Here is a 23,253-nt window from a genome sequence, read left to right as displayed (position 1 = left end):
CCAAACTCAAAAGAAATCATGGAGTAGGAAGGGGATCATCAGGGACATCTAGTCTGACCCCCTGTTCAATGCTGGATCAGCCTAAAGCATCCCTGAGAAATGTATACAAGAACTGTCTCTACATTAAAGTATGTTTCTACATTTTTACTTTGTTCTCCATACCAGAACTGGTTTTTATAAAAACCAGTCTCATTAGCGGCTCCAGTCTCATTAGCTGCTCACTCCTACCTGCTTCTGTTCTTCATGCATCTTCATTTCCTGATGGAAATTCTTCAGCTGCTGGCAAGTACTGGTCAGTTTTTCTTTGGTTTGAGTAAGTTCCTCTAGTAAAGATTTCCTCTCACTCTCTCTTTCTAGCAGCTCCTGCATGCATGGAGATGAAGAGGCACATTGTTTCATAACTGAAATAAATTAAATGATTCTGGAATCCCTCAATTTCAACATTTAAGACTAAAACTGAACTCACATCCTACAGAAACCATTTCCCATTTTAAAAACCCCAAGTTAAACAATATTTATTAGCTTGACAGCAAGAACAACTCTGAATGCCACATTTTCAGAAATAGCAAACTCAGAATCAGAGACAGAAAGCAACAGGCTCACAGATTTCAGCCAAAAAGCACAGCCTTGCATGACTTGTGAAACCTCACCAGAGAAAGTTCTCATATCTCTTCTCAGGAAATTTTTTTCCACTGGGTAGATGTTTTTACAGAAAAGGTTACTAATGTCACCAACGTGAGATCCACATTATGAAAAGGACAGCACCTTCAAAGAAGATGTTGAGCCAACAGAAGGCAGCAGGCAAGGATAGAGGGAGAGAAGGCAGTACCTCAAGACTTCCACTGGATATTTTGCCTGATAAAATCCCCTGCCTGTGTCTCCTTGTCCTTGTCATCTTCCCATAGAAGAGTTATAGTCTCTATGCTGGTTATATACCAGAAACCCACTTTTATTTATGTAGAAAAACTGGCTTATTCAGAGGCCTTCAATTTTCTGTAAGAACTGATGTCGTTACCATAACTTCTGCAGATGCAATCTGAAGATAGTGATGTTACAGGAACACAGCAGCGCACTCTGTTCTGCACACAATGAAATCTCTTGTAGTAAAAAAAGCACTAAATACTGTACAGGCATTGCTTTGAATGAATGGTATCACTTCAGAAATTCTCTGCATAGTCAGAAGCATAATGCTATTTTTCCCCGGACAAGAAAAAGTAAATATTAATTGTTAAATTAATTGCAAAATTAAACTGCTTAAAAGAAGGGGTCACAGGCTCTGTCAAAAAGTCCCACATCTGGTCCGCTCTCCAACAACTGCACTGGCTACCAGTTGAATCAGACTTAGGTTTTTGGCCATACTTTTAAGGCCTTTAAGGCAATACAAGGTCTGGGCCCAATGTACTTGTGGGGTACAGACAATGAGTTCTTTGGTCCACCACTTCCAACTGGCTGGTGATTCTTAACCCCAAGGAAGCATGTCTGACCTCATCCAGGGCCAGAGCTTTCTCTGTCCTGAGCCCCAACTTAGGGAATGAGCTCCCTGAAGAAATCAGGGCCCTACGTGAACTACCACAGTTCCATAGGGCCTACAAAATGGAGCTCTTCCGCCAGGCATTTGGTTGAGGTTGACTGTACCAACAACATCTACTGGGCCCTCCAGAAACCCTTCCCATGAACTCTGAACTGACCAACCATAGGGTAGTTATCATGTTAATGTTGTTCAACCAATCACTCAGTATATACCGTATTTGCTGGCGTATAAGACGACTGGGCGTATAAGACAATCCCCCAACATTTCCACTTAATATATAGAGTTTGTTACATTACATTACAGTACTATGCACCACTATGGGCAGCTATGTCTATCCCAACTGAAGTACACCCGGCATATAGGACGACCCCCCCACTTGGAGGCATGTTTTTCAGGGGGGAAAAGTAGTCTTATACGCCAGCAAATACTGTAAATATAATAAACAAGCAAACAAGAAATGTTAGGCAATAATTAAGCATGCTAAAAAAGATTTTGAGGATCAGGTTGCAAAAAGCATCAAGACAGATCTATGACACAACTTCATTTGAAATACTGTGTAGAATTCTGGTCAAGGTATCTCAAAAAGGATATCACAGAGTTTGAAAATGTGTGAAGGAGGGCAACCAAGATGATTAGAGTATTGGATCATGGAACCAGTTCTATTTTACCTCTTGCTTGTCTTTTTGAGCCTTAATGAGATCAACTTCCATCTGTGTTTGTACAGCACTAATCTCTTGCTGTAGATTCAACAAATTCCTGTCATGGACACTTTCAATCTCTTCTTTTTCCTTGGCCATACGCTCCAACACCACCTGCAATTCTGCACAGTGTCTCTCTCGTTCACTTTCCTAATAATAATTCAAAGGAATATGGAGACAAGAAATCCAACCTTTAAACCACTAAAGTCCTTCTTCTGCCTCAGAGGCAGGAATGCAACTTTACCAAGTACAAATAATGGATTCCATCCACCTTAAGGCATTTTTGCACTGCAACTAAATATCCTATGCTAGAATAACTCCAATTTAGATACGGTGGCTTCCAGATGGTGAGAATTCTCCATAAGGCTCTCCTTGCCAATCTTAAATTCAGAGGCATTTTGCCCTTTTTGTTTTGGAAATGTAAGGCACTTAGTTGAAGGTGAAGTTGCCTACCTTCCTTTTCAAAGGCAAGTGTCCAGTTAGAATGGCCCAACCCTAGAGACTGATGGATCAATACTTTAATTGGGACTGCCTTTGAAAATGTCTAAGAAACGTCAATTTGTAATCTGGAGAACCAAGTTTGATTCCCCACTCCTCCACTCACAGCCAAATGGGTGGCCTTGGGCCACTCACAGTTCCTCTCGGAGCTTTCTCAACTTCACCTACTTCACAGCGTGTCTGTTGTGATAAAAGGAAGGGTAGGTGTAAGCTGCTTTGAGACTCCTTTGAGCAGTAAAAAGCACAACACAAAAATCCAGCTCTTCTAAATATCAGTTGCATTATTAATACCTGACACAACAGTTTAATGAGAAAGAATAATTGGATAAATCTGGAATATCAAGATTTGATTAAAGAATTGGAATTGAACATAGAAGTAAAAAAGGTGAGAAGCAGAAATTTTCTGAAAAGGATGTTTACCAGCTCTTGAAAGATTGTGTTCATTTCCTCCTTGTGCACAGTTTGAAAGTGATTGAGCGTTTCTTGATACTTCAGTTCTGCCTCCAATAGTTGCTCTGTTTTGTCCCTTCTTTCTTGCTCAACTTTGGCCTTCTCAGCTTCCAGCTCAATGCAAAGGCATTTCACCTCTCCTGATGAAGTTATGAGAAATTCTATTTTAAACATTTTTGGGTTGTCTTTCTACCCAACTTAGGGTCTACAGGGCAGCAAACACTAAAACATTAAAATAAACTTTAAAAATACATTTATAAAAAATTAAAAACACTGAAAATACAAATAGATAAATAAGAAGTGAGGGGGGAAAAAACAGGGAAGTCTTCACCTGCTGGAAGAAGACAGTGATAGAGGGGGACAGATGAATCTCCCAGGATAAAGAGTTTCATAGTTCACAATCAAAAAGGCCTTTTTCAGGTTGCAACCTGTCTAGCCTCAGATGGCAGAGATGCACAATGCAAATGATTGCAGTGGCTGGGTAGGTTCATATGGGAGTAAGAACTCCATAAGTTATGCTGCCCCTGAGTCAAGCAGGACTTCAAAGAAGAAGAGAAGAGCTGAGTTTTATACCCTGTTTTCCACTAGAAGGAGTCCCAACGTGACTTACAAATACCTTTCTCTTCCTCTCTCCACAACAAACAACCTGCAAGGTAAATGGGTCTGAGAGAACTGCTCTGTGAGAACAGCTCCAAAAAACTGTGACTAGTCCAAAATCACCTAGCTGGCTGCACGTGGAGGAGCAGAGAATCAAACCCATTCTCCAGATTCGAATCCGCCAGTCTTAAACACTATAGCATGCTGGCTCTTGCTAGCAACTTCAACAGAGTCTGAAAACAAACTGGGAATCATTGTTGAAAGGAACAAGACTAGAATGATATGTCGCCTATGGACTATTTGAATCAAAGCTGCGTTATACCCAACTTGGGCAAAAGGTGCCTAATCATAGTTTCTGTCCCATAATTGGGGGAAGACATATATTACTTCCTCATACAGACTAGAGGTTCTGCAAATGCCTCTCACCTTGTATCACTTCCTTAGCCTGGCTGATTGTCTGAACTTGAATTTCCAGTTGATCATTGGTAACTTCCAGCTGTGATACTTGCTGCTGAGCCTGAAAGAGGCTGGATTCCAGAAATTCCTTTGCTGATCTATAGAATACAAATACAGACTATATATTTACTTTTAATCTCTTGCTTCTGGCAATGGAGAAACTAATTCAAAAAAAGCTAATTATAATCTGAAAGTGTTATCAGGAAATTAAGTTACATACCAGCAGAGTTACAGACTAAAAAAAACTACATATTGCATAAGCAGAGCTGTGACTGACTGCCTGATGTCTTAATATTTTTACTGAATGCTGCAGTTATAGACTGATAATTTTATTTTTTTTAAGTGCATAAACTGTGGATTTAACCCTTTCCCTGAAAAGGGTTTTCCAGTCAGATCAGCTAAACTTTCCACTGCAGCATTTAGTGAAAAAAACAACACACTGGATCCATGACTCACAAATCTCCAAATTAACATACAGTTTGGCCCTAAACATACAGAAAACATATAGAAAAAAAGGGCAAAATTACAGATCTGTTCTCATAGTTACCTATTTGTCATACTGCTACATGAGACATGCAATCAAGTACAAGTTATAAATATCTATAGGGGGAAATGGTCAGAGGCTGGCAATACTGTGAGACAATATGACCTTGTAAGGTCACCTAGTTTTTATCTCTACTGGACCATAGATGCTCTTTAGTTCCAGCTTCCTACCACACTTTTTTAGAAGTAAACAAGTTCAAAAGGGCCTTTTCTCTGGATAGACTTGCAGCTTTGCCCTCAGCCATCATTGACAGCAAATATAATGGGATTCCACTCTCTGAGATCATTAGCTAAGGTGACCAGATTGTCCCACTTTTGGAGGGACATCTGGGGGCACCTGGCAAATTGTACTTATGTTGAAATTAAAAATATATATTACAATACTATTTTTGCGTTCTATGAAAAATTTTGTTGCTCCATGTAGACCAATTTTTAATCAAGACCCCCCTCCCCCCATCAATGGTGTCCCACTTTACCAATGTTAAAATCTGGTCATCTAATTAGCCCATGTCTCCTTGGAGAAACTGAGACCTGGGAGCATGTTTTGTTCACTGCTCTCTCCACAATGAGCTGTGGCATAGGACTATTTAGCCACTTTTAAACAAGCTTTCATGGCTTTCTGATGGAATACATCTTGAAAAGATTTTGGTAGACAAAAACTCTTCAGTTTCGAGATGCATGGCAGAGTTTGGTGCTTCAGTATACTTAAAGGTCCATATATTAAATAAAGATTTGTGGATGTTTTAAATTAGATTACCGATTTTAGTTTTATTTCTATATATCATACAATATAAATTTTATTTGGGTTCTGAGAATATTTTATCCATAATTACATTTATCTTTTTGTATTCTGACCTTCTTGTAATAATATTTTATCTTTGGTCTATAACTGTAAATTTGATTTGATATATCATCTTACAGCATTTTTAGTCATACTTTGAGCATTTTACGTCAGTCCACCTACTGAGTTGCTTCCCACATGTGCAGACTCAGCCTTGCCACCTTCATATGAAATTGCATATAATTGACCTAGATATGCCCTAGATCCCCTCTCAAAGTCCAGACCTACTACGATCAAATCCAATAATTACCTTAACAGGCAGGGGTCTTCCTCCACCACCCTCTTACCTGATCTCTGCCATTTGATCTGTAAGAGTCTGTCTCTCCCGCTCAGCAGCCTCTAGTCGGACTTCCAGTGCTGCTTTCTCACGTGTTAATGATTCATTTTCTTTAGAAACCTTAGTCAGCACCTCCTGAAGACGACTTGACTCCTGATGTGCTTCTTCCAAATCAGTTCTAGATGCTTCCCACTGGCGATGAGCCTAGAAAAAATGAAGAGAAAAATTCTTTTCCAGCACAAACTTCACTCGTATCACCGACAGCAATGTAACGCACTTCAAGGAGGAAAAGGCAGCCTCAAACAGATCCGCTATTTTTCTTGCAGAATAACAAGCATTTCCGCGACATGTATAACTACTAAAGTTGTTACACTAGAGGTCAAGAAGGATCCATTACAGATGGACATAACTGTACCAAGACATTACTGTGGTGAAACTTTGATTATATACATATAATGGAAAGCAAATATAAAATGTATATTTGTCTGAATGTTACAGTGGATGGTGCTTAACTGAGAAACTTCATCTGAGTTCAGAAAGAACAGAACATGATGAAGTACAAGACCCATGAGAATGATTCATAGGGAACAAAAATATTTATGGCACCAAAATGTAACATTAGTTCGGAAGTAAAAATACAACACCATATGCATATTTGTTTTGTTGCATGCTCCACTAAAAACAGAGCGAGTTCTAAGTAAACTGTGTTAGGATAATGTTATAAAATATATTTCTTCATAGTCAGGACAGACAGTTGCCAGAACAAAGTATAGAGGAAAGTCACACAAAATCCCTGAAGATGTGTGCATGCACGTGAACGCTTATACCTATAATAAAACGTAGTTGGTCTTAAAGATGCCACTGGATTCAAAGTTTGTTCTTAAAATAACTTTTAAAAATAAGCATTTTTGATTGAAACAAGGTGCCTGATGGAATTCAATTGAATTCACTGGTTGATCAAGAACTTTTAATAACTTACAAACAAACCAACATTAAACATTAACATAATATCACCAAACACTAAAGGTAAAACGTCAGTAAGACTGAACACAGATTACCAACTCAACAATCAATTTTCACATCCATCAATTCCTATGTTTCTAGGCATGCATGCAGATTCTATTTTTCAATGATGCAAGGAAGAAAATTCTCTGTGGTCTGGGAATTGTTTAGAGAATGCCTAACCAGATTAATTATCCAGGATTCAACCCAAACTGCATTGACAGTTTCTATTGTTTTCCCCTTCATGCTGGAGAACCCCCACATCATTTCTCAGGGCCCTTTATTCTCCTTATTCTTATGGGTGGGCTGCCAGAGGGGAAAAGGAAGAAAAATTATCTTCTATGGTCTGGGCATTGTTTTAGAGAATTAACATTTTAAAATACTCTTAAATGTTTGGCAACAAATATTTCTTCTTTTTTCTTTTGAAGTTTTCTTCCTAAAACAGATAGTTGGGATTTGCTAAAAAGCAGGCCGCTTAATAAATGAAACAGTCACAGAGTATCTTCAAGAATATTGCCCTGGAAAAATTATAACTGGGCAAAAATTCAGTATTCAGATATTTGTTGGTAATAGATAACTAAACTGGCCTTTGCACATGGATACTGCACGACTATAATCCTACTTGTTCAGTAGATCAAACATATGGGTATATTATAGCTGGGAAATGCAAATTCTGGTTCTAAAGTCGCATCCCTGGTGAAGTTTATTAGGGCCCACATATAAAACCAATGGAAACACCATCTAAGTTCTAAGCAGCACTGGTAGAACAATTCTGACATCCAGCAACACTGAATCCAGCTCTAAAAGCACAATTCTATATGGGGATATCTTTAATCTCCTCTCTTACACACCTGACTGAGCTCGTCATGTGTCTCTTTTTGTTCAGCTCTCGACACTCGCAACTCTTCTTGTAAATTTTCTTGCATCATCTCAGCCTTATGTAACAACTGCTCCAATTGCATCTTCTCTAAATGTAGTTCTTTGTTAATTCTTTCAGTCTGATTGAGCTGCTTCTGTGATGACATCCTAATTTCCTCTAGGTTATCCACTTTCTTCAATAGAGACTGGTTTTCCTGCTCCAACTGCATTCAAAGAAAAGGCAGCAGCAACCAATAAATGTTAAAACTTGCTGTGAGTAGCTCCATACTCATCTAAAGAAAACAGACTTCATGCTTACCCAGTCTGTACCTTCACTTCCAACAGTTAAGGGACATTCAGCAAAAATATTTCTGTGGGAACAGTCTTACCTTCAGTAGAAGTTGATTTAAATCCACTTTGTCCAGTGCTAGAGACTCATTAAGGGCGCTCATCTTTGCAGTCACATCACGAAGATCAGCAACTTCTGATCTTAGTTTATTTTGTGCCATGGTTAAATCTGCAATTGTTTGCTCAGCCTGGGAAAGCAATTGAAAGAAGGGAAATAACTCTATAACAATATTTTGGTAAAGGGTCTGAAAGGCCACAGCTGAAGTTCCATTAACGTATATGCTCTTCTGCTCTTCACACAGCAATGTCAAAATTCCTCCATCCCCCACCTACCTCAAAATGTTGGGAGAACACATCCAGAAAAAACATGCAGTGAAGCAAAGGCAATTACAGCTGGGACAAGGGTATAAATGGGCAAAAATCTCTTTAGAGCTAAGCCTTTTTAAAAACTTCACAGCTCTTCTTTACTATTTATGACAATGCCTCCCTGTCACCTAGGACTGCCATGAATTATCTTAATGGAAATATTAATTAATATTGATCAGTCACAGTTTACTTATTTGTATTTATTTATTTGTTACATTTCCATGCTCCCTCCTGAGGCTCAGAGCAGTTCACATGAAACATCAAGAACAATACATTGAACTCGTTTTTTGTGTCAAATAGAATACAACAATGGTAACAACAACATCAACAAAAGATATCAGTTTAAACAGGATAACAATCAAGCAGATCCATGGTTCAATTCAGGTCCATGGATTCCTGGGAGGAAGGTTCAGGGGCCAGTGGGTGTTTGATTCCAGTGGACCTCAACCAAATGTCTAGCGGAAGAGCTCCTTTTTCTAGTTATAAACAACCAATGTCTGAACAGTAATCTGAGGTCCTTTCCAGCTTTATTATTTATTTATTTGGATTTTTATACCGCCTACCCTTTTCTGTCCCACTGATCTTCCATTATGCCCTCTGTATTTCTGTTAATACTTTTTGTTCTGCTATAGTAAGGATCTCTTCTCTCAGCCATCGTATCATATTTGGCTGGTCAGCTCAGCCTCATTTCAAATGCTACTGCTACACAAAACAGTAGGGGGCGTCAGGGTTGACAGTTCCTGGTTGGAAAGTATCTGGTCATTTTGTGGGTGAAGCCAGAGGAAGTCAGGGTTTGGGAAAGGGAGGGACTTCAATATCCTATAATGCCATAGAGTCCACCTTCCAGAGAGGCCATTTTTGCCAGGTGAACTGACCTCTGTTGCCTGGGATTAGTTGAAATTCCAGAAGATCTCCAGCCACTATTTGGAGGTTGGTAACCCTAGAAGGATACATATTTTTCCATAATAGAGTTCCACAACAGTCTTCAACAAGCTTTACTATGCCGAGGAAAAGACAACTGGGTGAGTGAGGCCAGAGCAACGTGGTTATGTATAATCAGAGGACTAACTTTGCATCTGTTCTCAATGTGGCCATGCTTTTAACTTAGATAAAGGTGTGACAGGCATCAAAATTTGTATAATTAAAAGTAGGGAACCTTGCTTCAGAACAATATGGTTTTTCAGAACATGCCAATGTCAATCTTAGATGGATTTCTTATTTAAATTGAGCAGCAGGATCTCACAAAAAATGTAGATGTAAATGTACCTGCTCCAATGCCAAAGCAAGTTCATGCTTTTCTTGCTTCACAAGCTCTCCATCCAGTTGACACTTTTCCAGTGCTTCTCCCTTGGTCACCAACTCATTCTTTAATAATGAATGTTTTTCTTCAAGGGCATTTAAACGTTTCTGACTGGGTAGGAAAAAGAAACACGCCATTTTTCTTTTAAACAAGCATGGGAGACTAGAGTAGTGAGAGGGAGCAAGATGAGTCACTTTTAAGTCCTAACTGCTATCAGAAGAGGGGGCTCTTTCATCACTGTAGCAGGCACTCAGGAAAAGAGCAGACTGACCAAATTGAGGTGGCGATAGTTTTACTCCTCTTTCTCCACAGCCACCTTGCTGTCCTCTGACAGAACTTGGCAATGCTCTTGTGCATAGGGGAGAGTGGGAAGGCAGAGTGGGAAGCCCTTCACCTCACTCCAGAAATACTACAGCTAGCTAAGTTTCAACAGTGGTGGGGAGAGACAACCCTACATGTTCAAAGGAAATCCGGTAAATAAAAACTTTGTCTTTATTTAATTATTCAAAGCTAATAGCTATGTCTTTCATTATAATGATATGTGTGGTGGATTAAACACCCAGGGCATTCTGTAGTCACGTGGCTCTTCTGGCTGACACGAAGGTTCTTGATGAGATGTGGAGTGCCACTGGTATAAGGCAATATCATCATGCCTATGTTGGAGCAGCCAAAGAACAAGAAGCACTGAAACATATCCCTTGCATTTAGAAAGATTACATACAATATATGGTAGGAGGTTAGTTGGTGTAGCTTGGTGTAGTGGTTAGGAGTGCCGGAGGCAGGTTCTAATCTGGTGAGCCAGGTTTGATTCCCTGCTTCTCCACATGCAGCCACCTGGGTGACCTTAGGCTTGTCACAGTCCTGATAGTGCTGCTCGCACAGAGCAGTAACACAGGGCTCTCTCAGCTACGGAGAGGAAAGTGGGGAGGGGAAGGGAAGGCAATTGTAAGTCATTTTGAGACTCATTCTGGTAGAGAAAAGCATGGTATAAAACCCGACTCTTCTTCTAGTTGCTCACCACTAACGACATCAGAGGAACTACACTGGAAACGGCAGTGTCAACAAAGACCTGTAGTTTGGGAATAAACCAGCAGAAGCTTACATGTAGTCTCTGTCTCGCAGCACCCTTTCCATTTCCTGCAGCTTGTCTTCTTTCTCCCTATCCTCTGTGTCACCTTTCAGCTGCAGCTGAGTGTTACTTTGTCGTAGGTGCCGAGCCTCCTCTCCCAGGATTTCTAGTTGCTGTTGCAGTTCATCCCTGGACTTTTCCAAGGTTGCTTGGCCACTGTAAATGCCAGTCAGAAAAGGCGAAAAAACAAAAACAAAGCATACACAAAGGCTTAGTCACAGTTTAAGCAGCAGCTACTTCAAATGAATACTGGGAAATGAAATGACTCAGCATCAAAAAGCAAGATATGCTGCAAGAAAAGCAAATTAACCATTCGAAAGAAAACACTGTATTTCATAACAACAGCATCTCTGGAGAATGCTGGAAGCATTTACATGGCTGACCTGCGGAGAGTCTCCACCAGAGACTGGAAATGCTGCACTTGGACAGTGAGGGAGTCTTGTTCTCCTTCTAGTTGCTGCAGCCTCTGTCTTAGGGATGTACATTGCTCTTCCTGCTGCTCTCGTTGTTTCTCCAGAGAGCTGACAGAATTTTGGCTGGCTAAGAGCTGATGTTTCAGATGCTGCAAGAAAAATGGCAAAACCTAGTGGCAAGAAAACTGGGGAGCCGGGGAAAGGAGCAGCTGGAGACTCAAGAGATATTCAGACCAAGACAGAACTAGTTGTAAGGGAAAGAGGCAGGAAGAAGGGAGTGGTTAGGAAGATGGTCTACAAAGGAATGACTGACAGAAAGCCTGAGGGAACTAGGAAAACAGGTCTGTGAGGATGGGGAGTTAGAAAATCATTGACAAAGCAATTCAATGGCAGCTGCAAAGCAGAAATTTATTACTGGCTACTTGAAAATCTTATCTGCAAGACAAGAGCTGAACTTCCCTCACCTGCACCTTATTGCTCCTCTTGGTCAGCACATCACGCACCAAAATAACAGCACCCGCTGGGTCACAAGCATTCATCTGCAAGAAACTGCAGGGATCAGGATAGTTTTCAGCTTCTGCATTGCCAACAGTTGAATTGTTACCATTGATGACTATCTGAAATCCAAAACCAGTTAGTTTGTCAGTATCTAAAATGCTGGGTTGGGTCCATCAGTACATTTCCACAGGCAGAAAGGACCAGTAGGAGCTGAATTTCAGGGGGTACTTCTGGCTGCAGCAAAAAGGGGGAGCCACAAAAGTGACATCTCATGGGTGTCCTTACAGCCACGAAAATGTGATTTTACCTATTTTTGTCATCAGTTCTTGAAAAATTAAAGAAAGATGGTTTTCTGGTGGACAGTGTGTTTCTAGAATGGGAAATTATGCTAATATAGCAGCATAGATATCACACCTCCAAGCAAATGGACAGTAGCTGCATGCTTCCTATAACTTAACAGTTTTAATGATGCAGTTTTATTCTTACTGTACCAGTGCTCTACATCAGTGGTCCCCAACCTCCGGTCCGGGGACCGGGACCAGTCCGTGGATCAGTCGGTACCGGGCCACAGCTCCTCCTCATCCTCCTTCCCAGCTGCTGCCTTGGGGGCTGCCCTGCCACTCTGCCACTGGCTCACCTTTGGTGCTCTCCAACAGCCACCATGGCTGGGGCTCCCCCTCGGCATGGCCCTGCGCAGCTGCTGCTGGCAGAGCCCCCCAGCGGGCAGTGGGAAGTCAGGGGCGCCGGCAGGAAAGCAAGTGGAGCAGGGGCTCAGGCGGGAAAGCTAGTGGAGCAGGGGCTCAGGCGGCAGCGATGTCCCTTGCCCCCCCCCTCAGTAAAATTGTCAAGCGTTGACCGGTCCCCGGTGATAAAAAGGTTGGGGACCACTGCTCTACATGATACGTTTTTATGATTTCACACAGTACCTTACTGACTACATCAGCTTCCTGTTGTCTTCTGGACAAAATTTAAGGGAATAATTTTTACTTATGAAGTCCTTACATAGCCTGACAGTCTCTTGAATATACCTCTTCTATTAAGTTCATTGCAATCTCATTGACTGATTGAGATTTCCCCTGTGGGTTCCAAGTTACAGCAGAAAGAGCACACAGAGGCTTGGATTCCTTTTTGATTCCTATGCGTATAAGAGGAAAGATATTTTCACCAATCTTCTCTCCTATGGGAGACCTTTGACTTGCCCACCCAAGCTATTCCTGAGGGTCTCCCATCCCACATGAGCAGCATTTCAAGGGGCATATGGGGCTGCTGCAGGAGTGGGGAAATGACATCTGCCCAGCCTCTTGTAAGATGGGAACCATCCTGAAGTATGGAGTTCTTTGACAACTGTGACATCTTCTTAAGACTATGTGTATTTCAAAATTGTTGTACAATTTTCTTTTGCACATAACTGTGATTAAAATAGAAGGATCTGAGTTCTTCTTAATCTTAATATATATTACAATGTAGCTGGTACTTTGTAAGCTAAATACTAATATCATTTCAGTTTTATCTTGTGCTGTTACAGTAGTAAGCAAACAAATCAATACTTAATGTGAAAGATAATTGATAAAATTGTATAAAGTGAAAAGAAGAAACTGCCCATAATTCTTGAGAAAAAATACAAGAGCAGGATAATAAACATAAGAGATCTCAATAATTCCTACTTTTATTATTTCTTTTATTGCATTTTGAAGGGAAAGAATTTCTTCATTTGCATCTTTCATCAGCGAATGTTCATATTCTAGCTCCAAACGATTGGCCTCCTAGAAAAGAAGAAGAAGAGTTGGTTCTTATATGCCGCTTTTCCCTACCCGAAGGTGGCTCAAAATGACTCAATAAAGTGTCTAGACTAATTTTGCTGTTTGGCTTCTGGATCACTTGGCTGGGTGTCTGAGTTACCCTGTTCCTCTGTTTCAACTCATACTTGAGTAATCCCTTCCAAAAGGTGGAGCTGGGGGAAAAAATTGTTCAGCACCATCCCAGAATGTTGTGTTTTTCCTCAAGGTTTACTTCTTTTTCCCCATGGCTGCTTAACTGCTGGGAGAGGTCATCCAGAGTTATGTTATGGTGTCCTCAATATGCAGACAACATGAACCTCTCTCTGCCTTTCCATCCAAGTCAGGTATGACTATAGATATTCTGGACCCTTATTGGATTACAATAATGGCCTGAGGGCTCATAAATCCAAAATGCAATAAAGATGAGGGAGGAGGATGTGTGTGAAGCTGGTTCTGATTGTGGGGTTGGAAGTTAAAACCTCATCCAGAATATGCTAGCTCCCTCAGAATAAGGAGATTCACAAGCTGCTGATAAACCCACATGTATAGCTACATGTAATGATTTAATCTACAGTATGCAGCACTCTTAACCAGCTGCGTTTCTTCCTTGAAAGGTCGATCTAGCTACAGTGACCCTTATTTCTCATCTGTAGGTATATAATGTGCTCTATGTGAGACTGCCCAGAAGATGTTTTGGACATTTCAGTTAATCCCAAATGCCAAGGCTGTTTCTCTGCTTTTGCATAACACAGCCACAGACATACTGTTGACGCACCAGGATCTCCACAGTATCTCCAAGAGCTTTCACTGTCTTCTCCTTCTCTTCATTCTGCTTTTGAGACTGCTCAAGTAATGCAGTGAGCTCCATCACCCTGGGAAGATAACAGAAGCATTTATAGCACACTTGTTTTTCACTAACACAGGGGGAAAATGTACACTGCACTCCCAAAAGTTCAGTCTGAGATAAAGGAAGATCTCTGAACATATATTCAATTATATGAGAAACACCGTTCATGCATATGCACTCTTAATAAAGCAGCTACAAATCAACACATTTAATAAAGCCAGATTATGCTAAAAACAGTTTAAGATACAACCATACTCTTACTCAAACAGACAATTTTCACCTGAAGGGTCTTCCTGAACAAAATTGTGAAAGTAATCACAGAGGCAGAAGGTCAGAAGAAGATTCAAACTTCTGTATTTATCAACAAGGACCATATGTTAGGATCAGATTAATTATTTGGGCTAATAACATATCTCTTATTAAATCTTGTGTACCAAATAATCAAGGTATATGATATTAAGCAGTTACGGAAAGATTTGTGCCATCATTCATTCTAAATACCTTTGAAACAGGCGTGAATTTCCCAGTCATTGAAGTTGAAGTTGAAGCCTAGGTAGATCCTATTTTATTTGTTTGTTTGTTTATTTATTTATTTATTTTTCTGTACCGCTCTTCCCTACGGCTCTGTATAGACAGAGTCCTCAACCTTTTTTTGAGTTTGTGGTGCCTTTGGCATCCTGACACATGGTGGTGGGCATAACCACAAAATGACATCACAGAAAGCAGAGCCAATCACAAAATGCCAGGGAGTGAGGTTCTGTATAACTCTAATCATAACTCTTCAATGATTCAGGTAGAAGCTCTGTTAAACAGGCTGTCTTTTAAGATTAACATAATGTTTTCAAATATTTTATTGTATATCCATGCTGCTTACCTTCAGTCACTCAGTGAAGGTCCTTGTGCTTTGGTGGCAGGTATTCCTAAACCAATATTTTTAAAAATCTGCTCAGGAACAACCAGAATAACTGGTTGACAAATTGTACCCAGAGGGTACTTGTTAATGGTTCAGCATCTTCTTGGAAAAGAGTGACAAGTGGAATACCCCAAGGATCTGTCATGAGGCCTGTGTTGTTCAACATATTTATAAATGATTTGGATGAGGGATTAGAGGGGGTACTTATTAAATTTGCAGATGATACTAAACTGGGAGGAGTAGTAAATACAACTGAAGACAGCAACAGAATACAGGATGATCTTGATAGGCTCGAGAAGTGGGCTAAACTGAATAAAATGAAGTTCAATAGGGACAAATGTTCTGCATTTAGGTAGGAATAACCAAATACACCAATATAAGATGGGGGAGACTTGTCTTGGCAAGTAGCATGTGTGAAAAGGATCTAGGAGTCTTAGTAGACCATACATTGAACATGAGTCAGCAGTGTGACTCAGTGGCTAAAAAGGCAAATGGGATTTTGGGCTGTATCAAACAGAGTATCGTGTCCAGATCACGGGAGGTGATGGTACCGATTTACTCTGCTCTGGTTCAGCCTCACTTGGAGTACTGTGATCAGTTTTGGGCACCCAAATTGAAGAGGGATGTTGACAAACTGGAACGTGACCAGAGGAGGGCAACAAAGATGGTGAGGGGTTTGGAGACCAAGACATATGAAGAGAGGCTGGGGGAGCTTGGTCTGTTGAGCTTAGAGAGGAAACGACTGAGAGGGGATCTGATAACCATCTTCAAGTATTTAAAAGGGTGCCATATAGAAGATGGAGCAGAATTGTTCCCTCTTGCTCCGGAGGGACAGACTAGAACGAATGGGATGAAATTAATTCAAAAGAAATTCCATCTAAACATCTGGAAGAAGTTCCTGACAGAGCGGTTTCTCAGTGGAACAGGCTTCCTCGGGAGGTGGTGGGTTCCTCCATCTTTGGAAATTTTTAAACAGAGGCTAGATAGCCATCTGACAGAGAGGCTGAATCTGTGAAGGCAAAGGTGCAGCAGGTTACAGTAGATGAGCGATTGGGATGTGAGTGTCCTGCATAGTGCAGGGGGTTGGACTAGATGACCAATGAGGTCCCTTCCAACTCTATGATTCTATGATTCTAGGAGCTCCTCTGGGCAAAAATGCCATCTGGCCCTGCCCCCTTTCTAAAAACATATGTCGGGCACCTGGAAAGGAGTCCATGCTGGAGACCCCTGTTCTACAGCGATTAACTCTCCCAGCCATCCGTAATGCCATCAGGCGTTGGAGGAAAATAATGTGATTTTATGTTATCCAAAGTTAGGGAAGCTGTTAGTATATATTTAAAAGCAGGTTTACCTGCTGTGAAGTTCCTCTTTCAGAAAGTCTCTGCTGCCAGTTGATTGTGGTTTCTGGCATACGTCTTTACTCTGATCAGTTTTCTCAAGCATCACATTAAAATGCTGCTGTTGGATTTTCAGCTCAGGGCTTCCTAATCGCCTCGCCTCCAAAGACCGTTGATCAGAGTTTAGGCGGAAGCAACTGACAAGTATAGTGCCAGACAGCCTTACTTGCTCAGCATGTAACTCAGACAAATCTCTGAAACACAAGCAAGGAATACCAGAGCTGGACTGCAAAAATTACAGATTTTAAATAATAAACTTTTCCTGATATTTATATAGTCTAAAAATACTGCAGTAAACTTTCAAATCCTCTGAACAAATGTCCTTGAACATACATGCAGGTGGATATCATCTGACTAAGTGTTTGAATTCTAAAATATTGCAGTCCCCCACCCCGCATGAATTGCAGAGAAATCATTGATTGTTCATGCTGGGCAGTACAAAGAAAGCTGGAAGGAGGGATGGGATGTTCTCTTCTACAGTAATTTTATTTTTGACTAATAGAAGAGCCTGTTCCTCCTCACCTGTCAGTTGCTGTCTTCATCTCCAGGAAATAACGGCGTAATCTTACCACCTGACGCCATATACCAAGGATACGATCATGTTCTGCCCGCATATATCTGTCAAAGTGCTATACAGAGGATGACAACAACAAGTAACTGCTTAATTTACCTATTTCAGACCACAACAATCCTTTTAGGACACAAAGATGCATCTTATTAAAAGCAGGTTTTTTCAGACATTGTTAGCAACATTCACAACAATTTTAAGCACTTAAATAACAAGGACCCTACATCATTAAACTATATGTAAATTAAAAACAATTCTGTGATATGGAACCACTTCTGTTGTTTCACTCTAACACAGTGGTTTCAATCTTTTCAGATAAAGGATCCAGCAAGTGGCAGTGTGAGTTTCACTGAACTTAATGCATGTGACCGGAAGTCACATCTCAGTTACATGGCAGGAAGAGAAGCAACTAGAGTCTCTGAATCTACCCAGGCTCAAAAGAAGTAATCTGTACTATGATCTTGCCCTCCAGATATTCTGTTCCGCCTGCACACAGAAGTAGGATGGTGAGACCCCCTCTCTTTACACAGGCACAAGAGCAACAGTTCCTTCCAAAAAGCAACCAGCCAACAAAAGGGGTTCCATGACCCACTTAAAGGCCCCAACACATGGGCTGAAGATTACGTTTTTTTTAATGTCAAACATAACTAATTTTGAAAGGGGCGGCTGTATAAATAAGGATTCCAACAATAAGACCTAAACAACACAAAAAGTGATTGGACTCAGCAATGACTGAGAAATTTATGAAGTATTAACCACTATTTCTGACATCTCCACTGATTTGCAGCACTTTGTTTTGAGTGCAATGTAAGAATACATTAAACAGACAAAACAAAGATGTTTCTTCTCAGTCTGCAGAAAAGACAGGCTGCAGGAACTGGGAGAAGGGGACAAAGTCTTGGCATCTGCTGCTATTCGTCCCATGCATCCCTAAAGACCTCTGTGCAAGCTAGTAATTTTCCTTGTCCCCTAAAGGCCAGGTGGTAACCTCTCTACCATACAAGCTATAGCCTTTCCCCCCTTTATATTCTACCCTGCCTTTCTGCCAGCAGGTGCAATTAAAGCCTTTCACAATCAGGATCTGCAGTTATACAGAATCCCTAGTAAGAATCTCCTTCTATATACCCAGACAGCAAAAGCAAAGAACAGAGCTATTGCAACTGCTTGGGGGGGGGGGGGACCTTCTCATTTCAGTAGTCTTTAAAATTGTGCTTTTCCCCCCCTAAACAACAATTAATTTCTGAAGCACTGAAAACTATTGGGCAGGGAGGATTGCAAGTGCTAGGCAATCAGCATGCAACCATTTTTCTCTATAAATGGAGAGAACTAGTTTCCTTTGAGCTTGGCAAGAAAGTATATGTCTATATACAACTTGAACATGACCACTTACACAGTCTAGATGAGATGAGAGCCAGTTTGGTGTAGTGGTTAGGAGTGCGGACTTCTAATCTGGCATGCCAGGTTCGATTCTGCGCTCCCCCACATGCAACCAGCTGGATGACCTTGGGCTTGCCACGGCACTGATAAAAACTGTTCTGACCGGGCAGTGATATCAGCGTTCTCTCAGCCTCACCCACCCCACAGGGTGTCTGTTGTGGGGAGAGGAATGGGAAGGCGACTGTAAGCCGCTTTGAGCCTCCTTTGGGTAGGGAAAAGCGGCATATAAGAACCAACACTTCTTCTTCTTCTTCTAGATCTGAGTGCAACCTGAATAAATTTATGCTCCTTCCCTACTTTTATTACTGACAGTTACCTACCTCCTGTTCTTTGTGCCATTCCTTTTCCTTGAGTTCCAACTCTTCCTTGGCTTTTATCCAATCAGCTGTCAGTTTATTAATATCTTCTCGAAGAGCTTCATTCACTTCATTGGCTTTGTCCAGGTGCTCCCGGAGCAAAATGTTCATCCCAGCCAAATTTTCATATCTGCAGTTTAAAAGAAAGAACAATAATTAGCAAACTGCAATTCCAAATACTCATTCTCACAGGAAGTTGCTATAGCAGCATTGCTTTCTTCAAGCCCCAACTAGGATTTAATTTACTGATAACATACTAACTTTCCTCACCTCTGCTGTTCCTCTTCCAGCTGGATTAGTGCTTTCTCCAGGCTATGTTCTTCTTTGTGATCCCACGGACGTGGACAGGATCCCTTCATGAGAAAGACATGCAATTTATTTAATTTTATTTTCATTTTTCTATTTGTACTCCATCCCTCCCGGCATGCCAGCTCAGGGCAGCTTCCAACATTATTATATAAATATATATCTTTAAACCGCTCCTGCGGAGCGGATTAAATAAAAGAGTAAGGGCTGTCTGGGAGGAGTTAGGGCGAGCCCTGTCTGGGATAAAAACTCGGAGGGCCCAACCAGGAGCAGCAAAGCGGCTCCTGATTGGGCCCTCCGAGTGTGCATCCAGGGCCAAGCAGCCAATGGGGAGCCGCGCAAAGCGCCGCTCCCCATTGGCTGCTTCACCCGGCCGGGGACTCACCGCACAGACTGAACTGGCTGCCAATGACTGGGGTGCTCCTCCTCCTGCTTCTCCCGGCCGCTTCTCCCTTTCCGGCTTCTCCCGGCTGCTCCTGCGGCTGGGAGAAGCCCCGAATGTCCTCTGGCGTGCAATGGCGTCCTCTCCGGCTTCTCCTGACCGCAGGAGCGTCCTCGCCGCGTTGTAGATGCAGTGAGGCCGCTCCTGCGGCCGGGAGAAGCCCCAAACGTGCTCCGGGGTGTGGGCGCGGCCTCTCCGACTTCTCCCGGCCGCAGGAGCGGCCTCACCACGTCATAGACGCGGCACGGCCGCTCCTGCGGCAGGGAGAAGCCGCGAACATGCTCTGGCGTCGCCTCGCGGCCTCTCCGGCTTCTCCCGGCTACAGGAGCGGCCTCGCCGCCACTACAACGTGGCGAGGCCGCTCCTGTGGCCGGGAGAAGCCGGAGAGGCCGCACCCGCACCCCAGAGCACATTCGCCACCAGCACGAAGAAGACCTTGGCCTGCTTAGGCCTGCATTGTTCCTCAGAAGGCTGAAGAATGCAGGAAGTTCTCCCCAGATGACCCAAGAATACAGATAAATTCATTTACACATTGAGAATCTTTCTGTTCAGGAAGATTTGGAAGGAATCCAAGGTTCTTTCAGAAAGGGCTTCGTATTTTTGTTCTATTTTTCCATGGACATTGTCACACTGAATTTAATACGCCATGTCATCTCTGTTTGAATGTGTTTTCTGGATGATTTGCGAAGGCTTCCCTGGCCACACTTCCCTAGCGCCCATTTTATCTCGCCATAAAATGGGCTTTAATTCTAGTATATATATAATACATAAAAACATATACAACATTATAGTTTAAAACATCACCATAAAACAATCATGCCCACTGTGTAAGCAAAACACTTCAGAGCATCTCAATTTTCAGAGGGAATATCCATATAGAGGGAGCCCAGGTGGCATTTAACCAAAACTGTCCTGGAGTTCATTGGGTCCAACCAAATGCCATGCAGAAGAGCTCCATTTTACAGGCCCTGCTGAACTGACTCAGTTCCATCAGGGCCCTTAGCTCTTCTGGGAGTTCATTCCACCAGGTCAGAGGCAGGGCCAAAAAGGCCCTGTCCCTGGTTGAGGCCAAACATACTTCTTTTGGGCCAGGGATCACTAATTTGTTCATGCTGGATCATCTTTGGGGGGCAGAGCCAACCAAGTAGTCCCTCAGGTACGTCAGGCCCTAACCATGTATGGCCTTAAAGCCCTTGCCAATTTCCTTACGGAATACCACAGGGCACATTTCTCTCTCCCACTTTATTTAACATCACCTTAAAGAGAATTTGGAATTCAACCGGGTGTCAGTGCAGCTGCTTCAAAACAAGTTGAATACAGCTCCTCCATGGAATACGAGTGAGGAATCATGCTGCTGCATTCTGGACCAGTTGTAATTTCCAGATCAGCGTGAAGGGAAGGGCCACATACAACGCATTAAAGTCCAACCTGAAGGTGAACATCACATGGATCACTGTGGCTACATGTTCTGGGGTCAGGTAGGGTGCTAGTAACTTTGCTTGGTGAAGATGGTAAAATGCCAGCTGAGCTACCTTAGTGACCAGTGCCTCCGCTGACAAGCAGGCATCAAAGATCACGCCCAAATCCCTATTGGATTGCACAGCAGTAAGCTGTACACCATCTTGGCAGGACAATCATGCTTCCTCACTCAAACCGTTCATACCCAATCACAGGGGGTGAGTCTCAGACGGCTCTGCTTAAGCCTCACCGTGATAGTTTCCAAACATCTGGCAAGTGTTTCTGGGGGAGAGTCCAGTTGGTCATCCATTAGGAAATAGATCTGGGTGTCATCTTCATACTGATGACATCCCAGTCCAAACCCCTGAACTAGCTGGGCTAGAAGATGCATGAAAATGTTAAATAAAGTGGAAGAGTGAACTGCGCTCTGTGGTACACCACAAGGGAGTTGGCAAGGGAAAAAATAATTCTCTCGTACAGCAACCCTCTGTTCATGACCCTGGAGGAAGGAGATCAACCACTGGAGTGCTGTCCCCTATATAACAGCATTGGCGAGGTGGTAAGCGAGAAGTTCATGATCTACCACATCGAATGCTGCCATGATATCTAATAGCACAAGCAGTGCTGATCCATCTCTATCCAGCTGTCATTGAAGGTTGTCCTTCTGGGTGACCAAAACCATCTCTTCCCCAGGATGGAAGACATATTGAAATCAGTCAAGAAAAATGCTTCCTCTAGGTATGCCAATTTGGTCTGAAGCTGCCCTTTCAGCTACCTTTCCCAGGAACACCAAATGTGAGACAGGATGGTAGCTGGCCGGGTCCCAGTTGTCCAATAACTTTTTTTCAGCAGAGGCCAAGCCACTGCCTCCTTTAGCCCCCTCGGAAATTCCCCAGTAGTTAGGGAACGATTATCTCCCAAGGAGGGCCTGCTATTCTCTCATCACTCATTCTGAAGAGCCGAAAAGAACAAGGGTCTAACAGGCAAATGGTCAGTCTCATTGATATTAATAGCCTATTCACTTTGGTCAGCGAGAGTTGTCTGAAGCCCTCAAAGACCCTTCTTAAAGGTGGCTGGGGGGGGCAGTTCCCATTCTGTATCTAGCATGGCAGGAAGGTCACAATGGAGCATCAAGACCCTATCCACAAAGTAACTCACAAATGCCTCACAGCTAATCTCCCATTGATTACAGTGGTCCGATAATGGAATGGTATTGACTGCAATCAGATCCACATCCACCCCTGCACAAATGAACAGATCCAAGGTGTGGCCCGCTTGAAGGGTGGGACTGGAAACCACCCATAAGAACCCTAGTGTCACCATGGCCAACACCAGGTCCGGCCATGCCCTGAGGCCAGCAGCTCTACATGAACATTGAAGTAACTCAGAATTAAAAATCTGGGAAACTGCAAGGCCCAGGCAACTATAGCCTCAAGGTCCAACAGGGCATCTGGTGGTGAATTTGGCAGCCAGTACACCAGCCAGATAGCCAAGCTCTTGACCGAATCCCATCCAAGGTCTACACATTCAATGCCTGGGATCTTTGCCTCCCAGACCAGAATTGCCACCCCTCCTCCCTGGCCCAAAGTCCAGGACTGGTAAAGGACCGAGAACCCAGGGGGACAGTTCTTTCAAGGCAACTGTTTTGCCCTCCCTCACCCAGGTCTCAGTCACACAAGCCAGGTCAACCTCATGCTCAGCAAAGAATGCCCACATGGTCAAGGATTTGATGTTGATTGACTTGACATTGCACAGCATCAATGTCAGAGCCAGGCTAATTAGCCTAGCCTCTGCATCAGCATTTCTAAGGATGGGACGTAGATTAGAAGGAATGCAAGCATGGCCATATGGCACCCAGCCCTGGAAGTACCAATGCATGTTGCTGTTTGGCCAATTATATGTCTCATCCCTTCTCTTGTCCAGTCTCCTCCCACCACTATACCTGC

General features: G+C 42.5%; 1 protein-coding gene across 4 annotated transcripts in view; it reads right to left on the bottom strand.

Moving 5' to 3' along the window:
• The window catches only part of CEP250 (centrosomal protein 250), a 48,103-nt gene that overhangs the window by 16,155 nt on the left and 8,695 nt on the right, over positions 1-23,253 (bottom strand). For 3 of the 4 annotated variants that reach the window (XM_077335175.1, XM_077335174.1, XM_077335176.1), the window contains exons 4-20: positions 19,372-19,454; positions 19,066-19,231; positions 17,263-17,369; positions 16,695-16,934; positions 14,359-14,455; positions 13,470-13,568; positions 11,772-11,924; positions 11,278-11,456; positions 10,868-11,050; positions 9,732-9,876; positions 8,141-8,287; positions 7,745-7,975; positions 5,902-6,095; positions 4,201-4,328; positions 3,148-3,317; positions 2,200-2,379; positions 229-363 (exon numbers count right to left, since the gene is read on the bottom strand). In XM_077335175.1, the coding sequence (XP_077191290.1) occupies positions 229-363; positions 2,200-2,379; positions 3,148-3,317; positions 4,201-4,328; positions 5,902-6,095; positions 7,745-7,975; positions 8,141-8,287; positions 9,732-9,876; positions 10,868-11,050; positions 11,278-11,456; positions 11,772-11,924; positions 13,470-13,568; positions 14,359-14,455; positions 16,695-16,934; positions 17,263-17,369; positions 19,066-19,231; positions 19,372-19,454 (2,637 nt within the window). The remainder of the gene's footprint in view (positions 1-228; positions 364-2,199; positions 2,380-3,147; positions 3,318-4,200; positions 4,329-5,901; positions 6,096-7,744; positions 7,976-8,140; positions 8,288-9,731; positions 9,877-10,867; positions 11,051-11,277; positions 11,457-11,771; positions 11,925-13,469; positions 13,569-14,358; positions 14,456-16,694; positions 16,935-17,262; positions 17,370-19,065; positions 19,232-19,371; positions 19,455-23,253) is intronic. The other variant, XM_077335177.1, reaches the window with a different exon arrangement.

This window comes from Paroedura picta, chromosome 4 (genome assembly GCF_049243985.1).
Source record: "Paroedura picta isolate Pp20150507F chromosome 4, Ppicta_v3.0, whole genome shotgun sequence".
NCBI classification, from domain to species: Eukaryota; Metazoa; Chordata; class Lepidosauria; order Squamata; family Gekkonidae; genus Paroedura; species Paroedura picta.
This window is presented reverse-complemented; position numbering and strand designations above follow the sequence as displayed.